Here is a 19711-nt window from a genome sequence, read left to right as displayed (position 1 = left end):
AGTTTGCTTATTTGCATTTGCAAATTAATGGTGCAAATGAGAAATTTACTGGTCAATAAGAATCTAAATAGCATAAAATGACAAAAGAAGTGCATAATTTTATTATTATTACTTCAGAGAAGAGGACACGTTATCATTTCTTTAAAAAAGTTACACCTATACTCTTTCCAGTTAAAAATGACCATGAATAGCCAAGGTGTTGACCATTATTAAACAGCCTATGAGGGTTAATTAAATAGGATTGTAACAGAACTGCCATTTTACAGTAAAATGTCATTTATACACCCTTGAAGGGCACAATGCGACAGAATGCTCTTTGTACAACTGTTCCAAACAAAAGTGAGTGAAATCGTTCCATAAAGGTCCTTTCTACAAGGCAGTTGGGGAAGTTTACAGATGAATGTCACTTTAATTTTGTCATTTATTATCATGTGATCCTGAGGTTTGATTCCTTGCCTTAGGCCTTTCCTGAGATTTCAAAACCCACAATTGCTGTTGTGTATCAACAAGGCTCTATTTGGCACAAAAAAGCAATTGAACCTATACAAGCATTTGAAGTCTCCAAATTAAATGAACTTTTGAGTCATTACTCTTTTATGACATTAACAGACTGGCGAATAAAGACTGGTTTTCGAAAACAGCCAAAGCCAATGAACTCACTCCATTGAAAATTGTCCAACACCATTTAAATGTGCTTGTTTCTACTGCTGTTTATGGAGTAAATGCTGTTCCACCTATGTTTCAGTCCTGTTTGGAGAAGCAGTAAATCTAGAAAGAAATTTGCATACTTCTACAACTACTAATAATAACAATGATAACTTGTTATCACTTTACAATTAGGTTCCATTAGTTAACAGTATTTAATGCATTAGTTATCATGAATAAACAATGAACAACATACAACCCCAATTCCAAAAAAGTTGAGACAGTATAACAAATGCTATAAAAACAAAAAGGAGTGATTTGTAAATTATATTCTCCTTTTGCTACATTGAAAGCACTACAACTACACATTATAAGATGATTTAGCTTGCAAATTTCATATATATATTTTTTAAAATGTACAGTAATTTCAAATTAGATGATTGCAACATGCTCCAAAAAAGTTGAGACAGGGGCAATTTAAGACTAATAAAAATTTGACTGTGGCAAGGGCGTGGTTGAGTGTCCGTCCAGGGGGAGGGGAAGCGGTAAGGATTCATCCCAGGGTGAAAATTAGGTCTAACAGCAGTTTCTTGTTGCATTAATTCGGAAAGAGCGATAAGAGGAGCCCACACCAGAGCCCAGGGGAGAGATAGAGTGCCACACAGCAGTGCAAATGCGTTAGTGTTAAACCCATACCATTGAGTGTTTATTGCGAATAAAGAGTGTGAAAATACCTGAACCATGCTTCCTCATTCCCTCAACGACCAGTCCTGTTACAGTGGTGCCGAAACCCAAGAACATTGAGGAAGGTAATACGCCATCATGGAGTTCTCACCACTGGCCAAAATCATCAAGACCCTCGCCAGCAAAACCAGGCGCAACACCAGACCCTGCTTGAGCTGCATGGAGATGAAGACCAGAGCTTCCAGGCGATTCTCTGGGCTCAAGCAGAGGACTGGCAGGCCCTCTGGAGCTTCATACACCAGGAGCAAAGCTCGGTCGCAACCCCGAACCAACACCTTCCATGCCCCTGCTCACCCTGATGAAAATTGGCCCACACGATGAACCAGAGGCTTTCCTCGACTTATTTGAGTGAATGGTGGAGCTCTGGAAATGGCCAAAATCACAGTGGGTGGCCCGCCTCCTGCCGCTGTTGTCCAGGGAAGTCCAGCTTGCAGCCCAACACCTGCCTACAGCCAACTTCCTGGTGTATGAGGACTTGAAGAAAGCCATCTTGCAATGGGAAGGCCACAGCCCTGAGCAACAACAACAGCACTTCTGCTCATTGATGCTGGCTGCTGGCGTAGGAGCGTGACGCCGAGGGAGTTGTCAATCTGGTGGTGCTGGAGCAGTTCATCCATCATCTGGCGACCGGAACAGCAGAATGGGTCCAGTGCCACCGCCCGGCGTCACTGGAAGAGGCCATCCAGCTGGCTGAGGACCATATGGCAGCGTACCCGGGGCAGAGCAGCCCTCGGTTTCTCTCTCTCCTCACTCTCTCTTCACTCTCCCTCTCTCTCTTGCTTCCTCTCTACCCCCCCCCCCAACCCCCCGTGTCTGGTCTCTGCCCCACCCCATTTCCCAGTCACGGGGGTTTGTCCAACCGGTGGTTCCCCCTGTCTCTTCTCACTCTTCCACCCAGGTTGGTGAATCTGCTGCTGCGAGTGCGGGCACAATGTCTGGGCCGGCTTGTTTGAGTTGCGGGGAGCCAGGGCACTACCAGTGCCCCATGATGGAACTGGGAGTATTGGTCCGGGTCCCCGATACCCCATGGGCTGCCCCCAATCGAGCTGGAACATACCGCATACCTATGAGTATCAGGGGAAGTACATATCAAGCCTTGGTGGATACCAGTTGTAATCAAACCACTATCCACCAATATTTGGGATGAGGCTTTGGGCACAGAGTGGAAGGTGAGGTGTGTGCACAGAGATATTCAAAGTTACCCTATAGTGATATTCACTATTCAATTTTGGGGACAAAATCATAGTGTCGAGGCTGCGGTTAATTCCCACCTCACCCATCCACTAATTTTGGGAATTAATTGGCCGGCATTTACTTCTTTATTGAGGGGAATGTGTGTGGATGGGTCCTGTGACAAAGTATATCGGTGTGTGGTGTGTGACTCGTTGGCCTGGGAGGTGGAGCCAGGGCCATCTACGTCAGCTCCATGTCAGGATGACGTAAGGGAAGGGGAAGTCTCGGCTTCTCCAGCCTTTGGAGGTTTCCCTGCTGGGGATTTCCCTCTGGAGCAGTCGCGAGACGAGACCTTAGGCACGCCTTTGATTAAGTGGAAGTGATTGATGGTCAATGTCTCCAGCCAGATGTTGCACTCACTTATCCGTACATTTCAATTATTAAAGATAGGTTGTATCGAGTGATGCAGGATGCTCAGACAAAAGAATATACAACCCAATTGTTGATACCGAAGAGCCGTCAGGAAATGCTGTTCCAGGCGGCTAATCATAATCCAATGGTTGGTCACTTAGGGCGAGAAAAAACACTAAACTGTCTAATGGCCCGTTTCTATTGGCCAGGCATTCACAAGGATGTTCGCTGGTGGTGTGCGGCATGCCATGCATGTCAGGTGGTGAATCCACTGGCCACCTCAAGAGCACCATTGCACCCTCTGCCATTAATCGACGTCCCCTTTGAGAGAATTGGCATGGACCTCGTCGGGCCTTTAGAAAGGATGGCACACGGACATCGCTTTGTGTTAGCCTTTGCGCAACATCTCAGCACGCAGTGTTGCGGAGGCACTCTTCAGAATTATTTCTGAAAATTATCTCTGGAAAAAATCCTCACTGATTAAGGCACTACTTTCATGTCACGTACACAACTCAAGCTATACGAATTGTTGGGTATTAACCCTCAGGGGTCGAAGGACGCACCGACGCGTCCTGCTGGATTTTTTCCTCATAACAGCGGAAACAACTTCAAATACTCCATCATTTTTGGGCATACAGATAAGTGTAAGACATCATTAGAGACTATAAAGGGTCTACTTTTATTTGTGTACACTCACAATAACAACAAAACCTTGTGCTTTTGTAAAATAAAGAAAATAAACAGGGTGCGCTTTCAGCCGTCTCTGTCTCCACAAGCATCTTTCTGAAACACATCACAAAAATGAACTGAAACTCAGCGAATACTTATCAGACAAACATGAAACATATGTCTAAAGAAAGCTTAAAATGTCTACTTTTAAATAAAACAATTTAAAACAAACATTCTCCTGCAATGTAATCTGTATGAAACTAAAGAGATGTACAGTTCTCCTGGCTCAGCTAATTATCGCTAATGTGATCCCACCCACGCGCAGAGGGCGCTATTCATACAGTAATGTGCTGAGACGATCAATGCAAATGGTAAACGCCCCCAACAATGCCTTAAAAAGCATCAAGTTCATCATCAGATTCATTTACGTTCTTGTGCGTTTGGAAGATGGTACATTACACAGGTGAGGAAGCTCTACAGATGGTCCTGGATAGTGATGAAGAGTTCACATTTTTCTCAGAAGAAGAGCGGGACTCCGACGATGAACGTTTGCATTTTGAAGAGCCCCAGCTCGCTGACTGATCTTACTAAAAAGGCAGCACCAGATCCAGTCCCCTGGACGGAGCAGTGTCAGCAGGTGTTTATGCAGGTGAAAGCTGTACTTTGTGGCGGGCCACTTTTACATACACCTGACTTTCATTTTTACAGACGGATGCTTCAGACGGTGCTCTCGCAGGTGGTGAAGGGGTAGGAACGGCCAGTGCTGTATATTATTCGGAAGCTCTCTTTGAGAGAGACTAAGTACAGCACTGTGGAGAAGGAATGCTTGGCCATTAAGTGGGCTGTCCTCAGTCTCTGTTACTACCTGCTGGGGTGGGCCTTCACATTCTGTTCAGATCACACCCCGCTCCAGTGGCTCCACCGCATGATGGATACTAACGCATCTGATCACCTATTGGTATCTGGCATTACAGCCTTTTAAGTTCGAGGTGGTGGGCAGGGCGGATGGCTCCCTAGCCTAAGTCAGCCAGTGGGGGTGCGTGGCAAGGGCGTGGTTGAGTGTCTGTCCAGGGGGAGGGGAAGTGGTAAGGATTCATCCCTGGGTGAAAATTAGGTCTAACAGCTGCTTCTTGTTGCAGTAATTCAGGAAGAGTGATAAGAGGAGCCCACACCAGAGCCCAAGGGAGAGAGAGAGTGCCACACAGCAGTGAAAACGCGTTAGAGTGTTAAACCCATACCATTGAGTGTTTATTGTGAATAAACAGTGTGAAAATACCTGAACCATGCTTCCTCATTCCCTCAACGACCAGTCCTGTTACACTAACTAATTGAAACAACAAGGTGATGTGAAACAGGAGATGTTAAATAGGTTATGCAATCATGTCATAGTATATAAGGAGCCTCTGACAACAGCCTAGACCTTCAAGAGCAAGGATCGGTTGAGACTTTTCAATTTGCCAACAGATTCTTCAGCAAATAATCCAGCACTTTGAGAACAATGTTTTCCAAAGACAAATTGGAAGGATTTTGGCCATTTCACCCTCTACAGTGCACAATATAGTTAAAAGATTCAAGGAATCTGGTCAAATCTCAGTGCGTAAAGGGCAAGACGAAAACCACTTCTGAATGCGCGTGATCTCCTATCCCTCAGACATCACTGTCTTAAAAACCATCATTCATTTGTAATGGATATCATGAACATGGGCTTGGGATTACTTTAGTAAACATTTGTTAGTCAACACCAACACTGTCCAGAAGTGCTGCTGACTTCTCTGGGTTTGGTCATATTAGATGGAGAGTAGAACAGTGGAACCGTGTTTTTTGTCCGACGAGTCCACATTTCAAATAGTTTTTGAAAAACACAGTTGTCATGTTCTCGGGCCAAAGAGGAAATGGACCATCCAAGCTGTTATCAGCGTCAGGTCCAAAAGCCAATGCCTGTATGGGCCAGGGGTGTGTCATGGCATGGGTAACTCGCACATCTGTGAGGGCACCATTAATGCAGACAGATATGTAAAAATTTTGGAGCAACATATACTGTCATCCAACACCGTCTTTTCCAGGGACGTCCCTGCATTTTCCAGCAAGACAACTTCAAACCACATACTGGCAGGATTACAAGTGCATGGCTGTGTAAGCAGAGAGTGTGGGTGCTAGATTGGCCTGCCTGCAGTCCTGACCTGTAGAAGTATTCATTGCTAGTTCATGTTAACTAATGTTGTTCACTAATGGTAACAAATGGAACCTTATTTTAAAGTGTTACCAGTAACTTATGATAACTGTCTTCATTCACTTCCCTTGTCACACTAACTGGACAATCTAGAGTGTAGTTTAATCCATTATGTATGTCATATAATACACATAAAATATGCAAATGCATAATATATTTAAATTATTTATCCTTCAGTTACGTTGGGATAATGCCACTTGCAGCTTGATTAGCTTACAAAGTACTGATTATTTATGTATTATACATTACACTTACAGTACGTATTTTTGTCAAATTAATTTTGGTCTGTAGACTTTGCTATATTTCTGAAATAAACATTCTCTTATTTACACAGTCAGTAAATTAATCTCTAAGAAAATCTCTATTCAGATCTAAAATTAATTTAAAGAAAATTAACAATTGTGACTATGCAGCTAATAGTCACATTCTTTATTCTGGCTCAAAGTAGTCTTATGTCACTGTTGCAATGTTGCACTGTTTGTTCCTATCTTGTGAAATTGAGCAGGTTGGTCTAACATCTAGAGTGACTCATTCACTATTTAAACTGGTCATACAGGCTGCAATGGCACCTGTTTCCATACCTGTCAGTCACTCATGCTCAGTTTATTTATTCCTTAATAGCAGCTGCACTTAAATGTCCAGTGCATACATTTTCAACATAAAACTGTGAAAATCCTGTCACAGTCCACAGTTTCACAGTGCCAGCATGAGCTGTGCATGCACAAAGTCACTATAAACCCACATGTTGTTGCTGACATAAATACAAGCCAACAAACAAATGCAGATATGCCTTCACAGACTTTGACAGAGTTTGTATGAGGTCATAAAACAAGGTATTAGTCAGATGGTTCAGAATATAAATTTGATTTAGCTAATGTAGTTTGTATAGAGAAAACACTCAGTGATAACTGTATGTTTCTTTCTCTTGGGAAAAATGTTAAGCTGGCTCATTTCATCCTAAAAAAGCATCTCAAGTTTGCTTGCCAGAACTTCTGCTTAGCTCATCTGCAGTTAAGTTGAGTTTGTAAGCAGTAGTATTTTTTTTTTTTTTTTTTTTTTTTTTTTTTTTTTTTAGAAGTAGTTTGCATCATCTTAAGAGGTGACATCAGCCTCAAAGAAGTCCTCCAGTTTCCACTGCAGAGTTTCAAAAGTGGGTCTGTCTGCAGGGAACTCCCTCCAGCAATCACACATGATCTCATACACATATTTCGGGCAGGTAAGGGGGCATGGCATCCTGTAGCCGGTGGGCAACTTTTGTACCACTTGATTGTTTGTCATAGCTGGAGAAAGAAAAATGAAAATCAGTATCAAAACTCTTTAATGCTGTGATGAGGTTGAAAATCTTTAAATTACCAGTGCTTGAAGTGGGGGAAAAAAATAAGAGGCAGAACTTGCTAGTGTGTATATATGCAGCTCCAAATATGCAGGGCAGACTGTTATGTGAAGAAGGAACAGAAGAGAGTGCCGCCAGTTTATGCAAGCTGTTGGTACGCAAGAATAATTCTTATGCAAGAAAAAGTCTTTCATACTTTACTTGCGTGGTTGTTTTGTTTTTTTTTGGGGGGGGGGGGTTGTTTCCCAATTTGGAATGCCCAATTCCCAATGCGCTCTAAGTTCTCATGGTGGCATAGTGACTCACCTCAATCTGGGTGGTGGAGGACGAATCTCAGTTGCCTCCGCATCTGAGACCGTCAATCCGCACATCTTATCACGTGGCTTGTTGAGCGCATTACCGTGGAGACATAGCACGTGTGGAGGCCCACGCTATTCTCCGTGGCATCCACGCACAATTCACCACGCACCCCACCGAGAGCGAGAACCACACATTATAGCAAGTACTAGGAGGTTACCACATGTGACTCTACCCACCCTAGCAACTGGGCCAATTTGGTTGCTTAGGAGACCTGGCTGGAGTCACTCAGCACGCCCTGGATTCGAACTCGTGACTCCAGGGGTAGTAGTCAGCGTCTTTACTTGCTGAGCTACCCAGGCCCCGCATGGTTGTTTTTTACGGTTGTCACATAGTCCGGATGACTGGTGAAGGTTGTCAAGCTTGGACTCTGTTTTATGTTTGTGTTATATTTTGTTACTCTGTTCTGTATTTGTTCTGCGTATCTGTGTAATGATCTGGACGACCGCTAGAGGTCATCATCCCTGTTTTCTGTTCCTTGTTCCCCTTTCCTGTTTGTATTCTGTTATCAGAACTGAAAACAGGTCACTTAAATACAAAACAGGATAACACGCAAACAATAAACACAAGGAACAGATAATCAAACAGACCAATGACAAAACAGAACTACAACGGACTACAAACCCTATAAAAGAATACAAACAGGAACAAGGAAAAGAATCCAAGCTTGACGACATAAAACAGAATCCAAGCTTGACGACCTTCTCCTGTCATCCGGAATATGTGACAATGGTACTGTAAAAAGCAGAGCGCATCATTGAAGGTGCAGCAAAAAAGTATTAAGTCGTATGAAATGTTACTATTTTGGGATTATGTGAAAGCCACTTATCTTTACACTAATTACGTGCTACCTCTAATATCGACAGTTATCTCATCTATCAAAAACAAACTGACAGATTTGCAGTTACTGAAGATTATGCAAATATTAATTAATTTAATTGTAGAAATTCTGCACCACTTGAGAGATTTGGCTTAAAGGTAAACTATAATTTGGGTTCAATACAAGTTAAGCTCAATCGACAGCATGTTGATTACCACAAAATAAATAAATAAATAAACTTGTGCCTCTTTTGCTTTAAAAAATAAATTAAAAATCAAGGTTACAGTGAGTCACTTACAATGGAAGTGAATGGGGACAATTTTTGGAGGGTTTAAAGGCAGAAATTTGAAGCTTATAATATTATAAAATAAAAAAACAATTCTTCTGTTAAAACTGGTGTATTATTTGAGCTGTAAAGTTGTTTAAATCATCATTTTAGGGTAAAGTGTTATGTCGTCATGGCAACGAAGTTGTCAAATTTTATATAACTTTAGACAGAAAATGTTAGAAAGTGATTTTTGTTTTCCACACTAAAATCATGTTTATAAAATTACATTTTTTACATCTTGTGGCTATACTTTTGAAACGGTGAGTATTTTAACATTTAGGGATTGGCCCCATTTACTTCCATTGTAAGTGCCTCAATATAACCCAGATTTGTACTATTTGTATTTTTAAAGAAAAAGAAGTCCATGTCAAACTTGTGGTAATCAATATTATGCCACAAATGCAGTCGATTGAGCTTAACTTGTATTGAACCTGGTATTTTCATTTAAATGGGGCCTTAAGCCGAAACTACTAACATAAAATTATAGTGTAAAAGGGCATAGCATATACAGCATATTTACTTTTGTTCAGTTTTTCTTCCCTGAATTGTGTTTACATTTCTGTAGTCAGAAACTCAAAGATTTCAGAACAAGTGTTTTTTTCTCTCTCTCTCTCTCTTTTCTTTTGAGATAAAAAAAGAGTTCCAAAAAGATCATTGATTAAAGCTAAACAGAGTTTCTGACTAGCTTAGATTGATCTCTCTAAACTTTATGCAAATGAGAGTCAAATGAAGCCATCACATTTAAGAGATGAATCAGAGACATCAAAGTAAGTGACTCATCAGTGTCGTTTTGTCTGCTTTTTTCTAGACTATAGTACTCAAACTAAAACTCCACCCCAACATTCCCAATAAGTGCAGTGATACATCAGAATGACATACTTGGGTAAGGCATCGTTCCAAAAGTCATAATTTCATACAGCAGGATGCCGAAAGACCAGACGTCAGATTTTATGGTAAATTTGTTCTCATGGATGGCCTCGGGTGCAGTCCATTTTACTGGAAATTTGCTTCCTTCTTTGGCCTCATAAACATTCTCACCACTGTTGTCGTTGTCCATCTGAAGAGCAAAAAAAGAAAGAAAAGGGAATTTAATAGTTTTTTTTGTATTCTTTTATAAGCATCTGTGCATAACCTATACCAGTGGTTCTCAACTGGATTTAGGACACAGGTTTCATCGTGTGCGACCAAACACAGTACCAAAACTGTTTATTGTACAAAAGTAAACAAAAATGAACTGCATTGGCCAAACAAGATGCAAAATTAATATTGACAATTTTATCACTGGGTCAAGTATTGTATTAGTATTAGCTATATTACCAACTGACAGGTACGTCAATAACGTTAGAGCGACAGCAGTAGAAACTCCCACTAATGACTTCACAGTACAGACACTAAAGTCGTTGTATGTGTGTACGGTACTTAAAAGTTGATGAGCCTATTGATTTATTTATTTTTATGATTGGTTGCATTTTATTATTTTGTGTTTAGCATTGTTTTTTTCCCCCTTTTTGACAGACCTGCGACCCACCAGTTGATAAGCACTCTCCTAAAGGCTATCTGAGGGGTTGTGGTTAAACTTTTCATAAAACTAGAGGATATTTCTCACCAGAAATACTCGTGCTAGACCAAAGTCGGCCACTTTACACACATTGTGATCTCCCACCAGAACATTTCGGGCTGCAAGGTCTCTGTGGATGTAGTTCTGCAACTCGAGATATGCCATGCCAGCTGCCACCTGTGCTCCCATTTCTACCTGATCAGACAGACACAGATGAGCACCTCTATCTTCTGTATAAAAGAGAGAGATTGTGGGACAGAGAGGAGAGAGAGACATATAGACAGGGAATAAATAACATTTATGCACCATTGTGGCGTACAATTAACACAAGGCAGACTTTAATCAACACTGAGTGGGCTGCTAACCCTCCCTCTGCTTCAGGTTTGGCTTGAATATGTGTGAACCAGTTTGGGGAAAGGTCTCCATGACATTGGCTCTGAACCTTAGCCCCAATGTCAGATAGAATAGAGACACCATGAAAAAGCACAGTCTGATTGAAGAATTGGGTGGACTGTAGTACATGTGAAAACACATTTTAAAGATTAATAGAATTACAAAAAGGATAAGAAGCACGTTAACAGAAAACTTGCAGGTCACACTGTCAGTACTAAATCATCCTTCACACACTGTGAAAACCAATTACGGCTGATATGGAACTGTATCATGCTAACCCCTCACTACAAGCCTGTGTACAAGACTCCCAAAGATAAATATTAAGAGCTGACACTTATAGCTAAGGTTGTTCATACAATGAACAAGAGGTTTTTTAGATATACATTAAAACATTATTAAGTATATCTGAAGAATATGTTTAAGATGCTACTTGCTGAAAGGTCCTCGTTCTGTAGTAAAGATAAAATCTCAAAAGATGCTCTTTGGTAGGGTGTCGTCATTGCATTTGTAGAAATAGTCCAAGGCATTTCTTCTGGTACAAAAATTAAGAAGCCTTTATTTTAGTTTGAATTCATACCCTGACACTCTGGAGAACACTGTGCGTGCCGAAATGCATCCATGCACAGTTATTGTTTTTTTCATTCCCATGTGCGACTAGCCAAAGAAAACATTTGTTTCTCTTTTTTTAACTAAAAGGGTCAAATGGGCAGATAAAATTAATATCAAACTTTATTGGCAAGTGAAACTTAAGTGTACATTTCCAATTCATTATAAGACACTATACATACAGATATACAAAATGCTGAATGCTGATATTGAAGTTTAATTTACGTAAGTTTAAAATCTCAAAACTAATATTTTCTTTGGCTGCCGTTCAGTCTCTACAAGTAAGTATACCTGGCTTGCTAAACGCCCAGGTCCTTATCAGTTTCTCCTAAACACACACTGGGTTTCTCGCACATGGTTTTCGTTTTTGACAGCGGTTCAGACGAAAGTGAATGAGCGTTTTCAGGCAATGCGAAGAGATAAGGCAGCTTGCCCGTATCTCTCCCACGCCTGGTTCACCGCTTGTGGGTGAAGTCTCCATTCTCCACTCAGTAAATCCGCTCTCATGTTTTTTTTTTTAATGTCCGGGACATGCGTTGCACTTTCTGAATAAGTGTGCACTGCTCCACACAAGTTTCTGGGCTAGGATATGCAGTCGAGCCGAGGGTATACCTCTTGGAAATTTATATATGCCAATTTTACCCACAGAAAGTGGGGAAAAACATTAGTGAAGTTTCGCCAATTGTACAAAGTTGCCTGGGTTTGTTCCTGGCATGCAGTTTTGGTGACTCTAGATAACCTCGGGCTGATCACGCACCTCCTGTGCCGACAATTACTCATTTTCTTTTTGATGGTACTTTAGGCACCTGCCATGGTGAACACAAATAATGGAGAATCAGGGTTTGATTCGGTGAGGGAGCCTGAATAACGGCTACCATATCCAAGGAAGGCAGCAGGTGCCCAAATGATTTCTTTCCACTTCGAGCACTGGACCACACGCACAGCTTGAACCTGTAGACGATGAGACAGATAAATGCTCCTACACAAGCAGCGCTCCAACACGCCTTCAGTTCATCCAATGTCTACAGTAGTACTCTACATATTATAAAATCATTCAAAATTGTTTTGCTGAACTGCGCTGTTTTATGTTTTTTAGGGGGCATCTTTTCCTACACATATGCAACTGAACAGGTGCGGTGGTGATGAAAGCCCTTATATGTAGATTGTTTAAGGTGTGTTTTATGCAAATTACCTACTGTGTGCACATGCTCCTTAATTGAGAATAAAGTGGCGGTCACACTAGGCTTTCAGCATGCTAATTTTTTTTCAGACCAAAGGACCAGTATGTGATGCGGGCCATTTCTGAGCATATGAGGGCCCTAAGTGAAATCCTACTCGGAGGACCCCCATCCCCACGAAGATAGCATTGAGTCTGTGAGCTAATCTTGGCAAGCTACTGTACACTACACCGATCAGCCACAACATTAAAGCCACCTGCCTAAAATTGTGTAGGTCCCCCTCATGCCGCCAAAATAGCACCAACCCGCATCTCAGAATAGCATTCTAAGATGAAATTCTTCTCACCACAATTGTACAGAGCTGTTATCTGAGTTACCGTTGACTTTGTCAGTTCAAACCAGTCTGGCCATTCTCTGCTGACCTCTCTCATCACAAGGCGTTTCCATCCACAGAACTGCCACTCACTGGATGTTTTTTGTTTTTGGCACCATTCTGAGAAAACCCTAGTGACTGTTGTGTGTGAAAATCCCAGGAGATCTGCAGTTACAGAAATACTCAAACCAGCCCATCTAGCACCAACAACCATGCCATGGTCTAAATCACTGATCACATTCTGATGGTTGATGTGAACATTAACTGAAGCTCATGACCCGTATCTGAATGATTTTATGCACTGCACTGCTGCCACATGATTGGCTGATTAGATAATCACATGGATGATTGTTGGTGCCAGACGGGCTGGTTTGAGTATTTCTGTAACTGCTGATGTCCTGGGATTTTCACACACAACAGTCTCTAGAATGTACTCAGAATGTTGCCAAAAACAAAAAACATCCAGTTGATGAGAGAGGTCAACAGAGAATGGCCAGACTAGTTCGAACTGACAAAGTGTACGGTATCTCCGATAACTCATACAATTGTGGTGAGAAGAATAGCATCTCAGAATGCGGGTTGGTGCTGTTTTGGTGGCACGAGGGGGACCGACACAATATTAGGCAGGTGGTTTTAATGTTGTGGCTGATCGGTATATGTCTATTGTGACAACAGTATTGTCTACACCTGTAGTTATTACATGGTTCTCTGGAATAATCGAGTCTGATTGGTCAATGGCGCCATCCAGAGGTCAGATATTGCTCTGTTACTACCGCACATCTGGGGATTTAGACATCTCACCTGCTTCTCAGCTCACTGTGCGATTCTACAAGTAAGCTAATAAAATAATTTAAACTCAAATCAATGTTTCATGTGCATTTATTTATTTATTTGGCAAGTGATCTTGTAATAGGCTGAATATTGAGGAGTCAGACGGTCATTTTTACAAAGTAAACACCAACAGAACTCCGACGCAAACTGGAGGTTGATTTCAGCTGTTCAGCTATTTATTTCTTCTCACATAATTACATAATTTCAGCAAAAATCAGTGTTTCATGTCTATTTATTTATTTATTTGGCAAGTAGTCTTGTAATAGGCTGATTGAGGAGTCAGACAGTCATTTTCACAAACTAAACATCAACAGAACTCCGATGCAATCCGGAAGATGATTCCAGCTCTTCAGCGATTTCTTTCTTCTCAAATTCCATATATATAAATATATATGTGTGTGTGTGTGTGTGTGTGTGTGTGTGTGTGTGTTCCCCCCCCAAAAAAATGACCATGCTTTGTGGGGGCCCCTGGTGGCTCAGGGGCCTTAAGCAGCTGCTTATACAGTTTATAGCTTGATAGGATGTCAGGCAGGAGAGCTTTGGTTTAAGTAAAAAACACTTCACAAAAAATCAAAACATACTATATTAAAACTGCTAAAATATACTGTCTACTCACTTTCCAGCAACAATAAAAACACACAGCTTTGAAATGTGTATCCTTTGTATTGAGCCAAGAGGTCAGTGTGTGTCATTCCCATCTTCTATTGGTCACGCGTCGTCTCGTCATGCAGATTCGCAGTTCAGAGTTCACCAAACTTGAACTTTGATACGCAGCATCGTACAAAATGTCTTCACATGAACATGCATTTTCGGTCTTCCACGTTCAGGTGCATTTGTATAGGAGTGAATGGAGAACGAAGTGTAGTGTGACCACCCCATAATCCAGATTCATTAACATTAGAACGAGGTTAAGAACAAATTAATGTGCATACGCATCTGTTGTGAATCTGGCGGGAATTTTCTCTGAGAAGTTTTCCTGTGCATAGAAGTATGCAAAGTCCACACAATTATTAGTGAATTAGGCCCAATGGTTTGGAGAACTTGTTCTCATTTTACTCGTATCATTAGTTCTCTGTTGTTTAGGATGGTCATGTATTGATTCATTCATCTGTGGCGTGACAAATTCAGAATGCATCACTGTTTATGCAGTTATGTTTCAAAAATGGTCTTTTGGACTGGGGAGGAAATTTGTAGTTCTGTAGGTTGCAGTGCATTTTCATAGTACATCAAGGACAATTTGATTTCTCATGATATGACCCCTTCAAGGCAATGTTTTCCATTTCATTTCAATTCCATACCCCCTATACAAACTGTGGAACATTTAAGTCTATTAAAAATCTTATAATAAGTTATTAAACTCACAATAATATTGCTAAACATAGTGCTTCTTCCCCTGCCCCAATGCTTAAACAGACTTATTATACCAATTGCTGACTTACTGTAAGCCATTCACAATGGAAGCTTCACAGCATGGGTAAACAAGGCTACGATTGCCTCTCTCTCTTTTCTTTGCTTTCATCTCTGTTTTTCCTTGTGCCTAAATTACTACCTTGTTTCAAATCAATCTTCAGTTAGTTCTCAACTCTTTGCAACAAACTCCAACAAAAACATGATTACCACCCTATAAAACAATAAGCCCTGAAAGGCAGTACTCTATAATATTTTACCACAGTCAAAGGTAAAATGTCTAATCTTTCGATTTTAAAATGCAATATTCTGTCCCAGTTTAATATACAGAAACCACTATAAGTAAGCCATCCATAGTTTGATTTCCCCAAAATCAGAGACACTGTGGCACAATCAAAACATTGTTATGTTTGTTTGAGTGCCCGACCACCGTGACTTAGTAACTCAAATAATGGCATGAGTTTAGGGCAGGACTACAGTATATATTTGCTCAACCAAAGGCGTGAGTGTTCGGAAAGTCAGTTCTATCAGGAAGACTCGCAGACTTGAGTGAAATTTAAGATGACATTTATTTGATGAATATAAAACAGAAATGTAATGTTTCTCTTTGGCGTAAGCCCCGTCTGGCGGTCCGAAGAAGTTGTACTCGGAACCGTCATATCCTGCCGGAGATAGGAGGCAGGGGCGAGGAGCCTACCCCCGTGCAGGACGGGACTCAACTGGTGGTGGTGGGGTGGCGGAGGTTGCCGTGTTAGCACACTGAAACGCAATGTGATAGATTGTGAGCAGACTTATAAAGCACTGGCTTACATGTGATTGGCTAGGAGCAACCTAGCTAATGGTGCAATGATGTACAGCTGCTAGTCTTCCCACTAGAACTACGCTCCGCTTACATTTCCATTTGGAGACACTAGTGATGCAGGTGTTAACCATATTAAAATCAGTTTAACGCAAGGCCTTGATTTGCTTGTTGGTTTTATAAAATGGCGGCAACAACAATATGATAAAAGACACCAATGATAAATAAAAAATGAAATGTATTAATAATAACAATCACAACAAACAATTCTAATGCCATAAAATACAGTTTAGACAACCAATCAGCTTTGTGCATTTACTGTAATTCACATGTGTATATCAGCTATTTTGCAATGGCTTCGCACGTGGCATATAATAATTTAGATCTCTGAACTCTGAAATCTGTAATAAATCCTTAAATTATGTGCATACCATTGAGACCTGTAGCATGTGTGTGTATGCCATATACAGTATTTGTGCATGTGTCTTACTCTGCAGGTATTCAAGAAGGCTTCCGTTGCTCATGAGCTCTGTGATGATATAGATTGGTTCCTCCATAGTGCAGACAGCATACAGCTGGATCAGTCTGGAGTGACGGAGTCTCTTCATGATCTGAGCTTCTCGCAGGAAGTCATTCACATCCATAGTTCCTGTCACACACAGAAGTACAGCTTTTGAACCAAAGCATGAGATCTCAGATGTGCATGTACACTATGTTTGTGTCTAGGAGACATTTGGAGTTTATGTCTTTCAGTGTGTACCCGTATTGTCCATTTTGTCTATGTGTATTGGTGTTTGTACCTGGTTTGAGTGTTTTGACAGCGACAGGTGTTGTGCCATTCCATATGCCTTCAAACACCTCCCCAAACTGCCCAGCTCCCAGCTTCTTCAGGAGTTTCACAGAGGTACGTGGAATCTCCCATTGATCCACTGTGTTATAAGATAGACCATAGGTCTCTGGAGCTATCGTCTAATACACACACAAACAATAATAAACAAAAATTTTTGACAATTCAGTAGATGGGTCCCTAATCCTTCAGTTCACTTTTCTTTACTCTCCTTTGCAAAACCCATCTATTCACAATAGCAACCTTTGTTCTATGACAATTAATATTAAATACAATCGTAAATGTTTCACACTTTTTTGCAGGGTTCTCTGAGACGGATACAGAGGCCATCATCGTTTTTGGAGTAGTGCTCCACTAGTTCTCTCAGTGTCGTAAAAGTCAGACTCCTTGACATGAAGTAGCCACCATTATCCAACTTCCTGATTATATAATGCTTCACCTGTGTGTTGTCCAGCACTGCAAGATAGAAAGTAAATGGAAGCATTCAATGCAAGCAGTCACAATGAAAGATGGACTAATACTATAAGAATAATTATAACACGCCCCTCTGGAATATTAGATTCTGATTCAGACCATTAAAGGAGTATGCATCGTCTTCAATATTCAGATTAGTATACAAACAGTTAGGGTGTTTTAATGGTTGATTCTTAACCCAACTCTAATTATGTGGTAACAGCCTTGCACAGCACAAATGGTAATTTATTGTTAACCTTAAGCCTACCACTGATAGAGCTACATTATTTTAACCCTGACACAGTAAGTTTGGAATTTATTTATTTAAACAGCTAACAGTAAATTCAATTCAACAGAAAGTCAATATTGCTCACTTTCTTTGAGCCTTGTAATAAATCACACAATAAAAAGTCTAATAAGAGAAAGTGAGAGAATATTATATTAATTTAAATAAAAGTAATAGAAAGACTTACATACATTTTTTTTATTTTTTTTATATTTAAACCATTAAAATGTAATGGTTATAAATGGGCACTTAAAAATATATACAAAAAAAATATAAAATATAATTTTATATAGAAAAATATAATACAAAAAATACAGTGAATGTGTTATTTTTAAAGTTTATTTTATTATTTATTTATTTATTTGCATTACACAATAAATAGAGTTAAATTTATCAAATAAAGGGATTTCAGTATCCTGTTAAATATCAGAAGTCATGGGGACACACAAAGCAGACAAATGGCACCATATCAGTAGAATGACCCACAACATAACATTGAATTACACTTTTATTACACTGCTACTCTAAAGAATGAGCGCTTGCTCAGCCCTTGATGCATGACAGAGTGGCCTTTGGAGGGTGAGTTGTTGGCAATTCTAAGCACACGAATTTAAACTTTCAGACATGCTGTAATTCAAATGAATATGCCAGTTTGTTTTTAAAAATGTGTAAGAATTACATGTGTATGAATATTAAGCTGCCCATTTTCATTACGGTAGTAATTCTGACTCGCTGCATAGTGAGCAGGAAGAGGATATAGAGGTTGCTAACGGGTATAAAAACGAATTTAACAACAAATAAACATGCAAATACATGATACATGACGTGAGTTGTGACAACCAGACGTGTTGAGCTATAGAGACTGTTTGAGCAATCATGATCGCTTCTAGCTTCACTCCCTTCAACAGTAAACAATCATAGATATTAATGATTTCTCACTGGAGCAGTTTTAGAGCTTGAAAGTATCTCTGCTGTGTGTGATGCTCTCATGGTTTTTACTGGTTGCCAGTATGTCACAATGACCTTTTGATATTGACAACAGAACTATTAATAACTGTTTTCAATACAAATAAATGTTAGCAATTCACAATTAATGTAATTTTAATGTAATTTTGGTAAACTTAATAAAAAAGGTTTCCTTTCTTTAACATTAGTTAATGCAATAGGTATCATGAACAAACAATGAACAACATATTTTTAAAGCATTTATTAATCAATGTTAGTTAATAAAAATACAATTGTTCATTGTTAGTTCATGTTAGTTCATAGTGCATTAATGTTACTAGTACAACTTTTAATTTTAAATATGTATTAGTATATGTTGTAACTAACATTAAGTTCTTAGTTCATGTTAACTACAGTAATGTTGTTAAATAATATTGATAAATTGAACCTTTTTGTAAAGTGTTACTGTAATTTTACTGTGTGGGGCATAAACATAACTGCAGCATATAACTTGCAAAAGTGTGGCAAAGGGCACTTTAAAAAAAAATCGGTATCGGACGATCTTAGTGTTAAAAAAATAGGAAATCGTACTGGCCTCAAATTTCCTGATCGGTGCACCACTAGTGCTTAATATACAGTTGTTGCCTCTAGTTTCACATAGCTACAGATATTTTTTCATTAAGGTCAGTTTGGCCTGTAAAAGAGCAAATAAACATCTTTTTGATTAACTCTTTCATTCTTTCTTGTCTGTTGCTTAAACAAAGAAAAAAATCGGCAATCGGTATCGGAATCGGCCCATTTGCTTGTAAAAAATCAGCAATCGGAATCAGCCATGAAAAATCATGATCGGTGCATCCCTAATATTCTAGATAGCATGATACCTCAGCTTGAGCTTCGCTCTTGCTTGTGAAATGGATGGGGTGTGTGACGGCACCAGGGAGGCGTATTAAGGATGGGTTTTAGCTGCGGGGCTTTTGGCTTGATGGTGAGAACACAGATTGATTTTGGTCTCACGACTCGAGGTCCGAGGCTACTGGCCCCGGCTGGCCTGTTGATAGCCCTGGCTCACACTAGCCTGATAGTGGAAAAGCGGCTATTTTGTGCTTATGCCTTTTTAAAATCTACACTTGATATCCTTCTTTTTCATGTATTGTTTTAAAGCTTTTCTCCTCTACATCCTCAACTAAAATATCTTGTTTTATCATATGTAGCTATTTAACACTATTAATAAAGTTATTATTCCAGTCACCACCTACTGGTTGGGGCTGGTCAAAGGTGGAGATTTATAGTCAGAAAAAGGACTTAAAATTTGATCTGTTTCTCAC

The 19711-nt window shown here is 40.1% G+C and overlaps 1 protein-coding gene across 2 annotated transcripts in view; it reads right to left on the bottom strand.

Annotated features, from left to right (window-relative positions):
• Positions 1-4865: 4865 nt before the first annotated feature.
• The window catches only part of LOC127415827 (tyrosine-protein kinase SRK2-like), a 36931-nt gene continuing 22085 nt past the window's right edge, over positions 4866-19711 (bottom strand). For both annotated transcript variants that reach the window (XM_051654806.1, XM_051654807.1), the window contains 6 exons: positions 16995-17158; positions 16656-16824; positions 16346-16504; positions 10317-10498; positions 9590-9767; positions 4866-7152 (listed from right to left, as the gene is read on the bottom strand). In XM_051654806.1, the coding sequence (XP_051510766.1) occupies positions 6965-7152; positions 9590-9767; positions 10317-10498; positions 16346-16504; positions 16656-16824; positions 16995-17158 (1040 nt within the window). In that variant the 3' untranslated portion in view covers positions 4866-6964. The remainder of the gene's footprint in view (positions 7153-9589; positions 9768-10316; positions 10499-16345; positions 16505-16655; positions 16825-16994; positions 17159-19711) is intronic.

The sequence above is a fragment of the Myxocyprinus asiaticus genome, chromosome 25 (assembly GCF_019703515.2).
Source record: "Myxocyprinus asiaticus isolate MX2 ecotype Aquarium Trade chromosome 25, UBuf_Myxa_2, whole genome shotgun sequence".
NCBI classification, from domain to species: domain Eukaryota; kingdom Metazoa; phylum Chordata; class Actinopteri; order Cypriniformes; family Catostomidae; genus Myxocyprinus; species Myxocyprinus asiaticus.
This window is presented reverse-complemented; position numbering and strand designations above follow the sequence as displayed.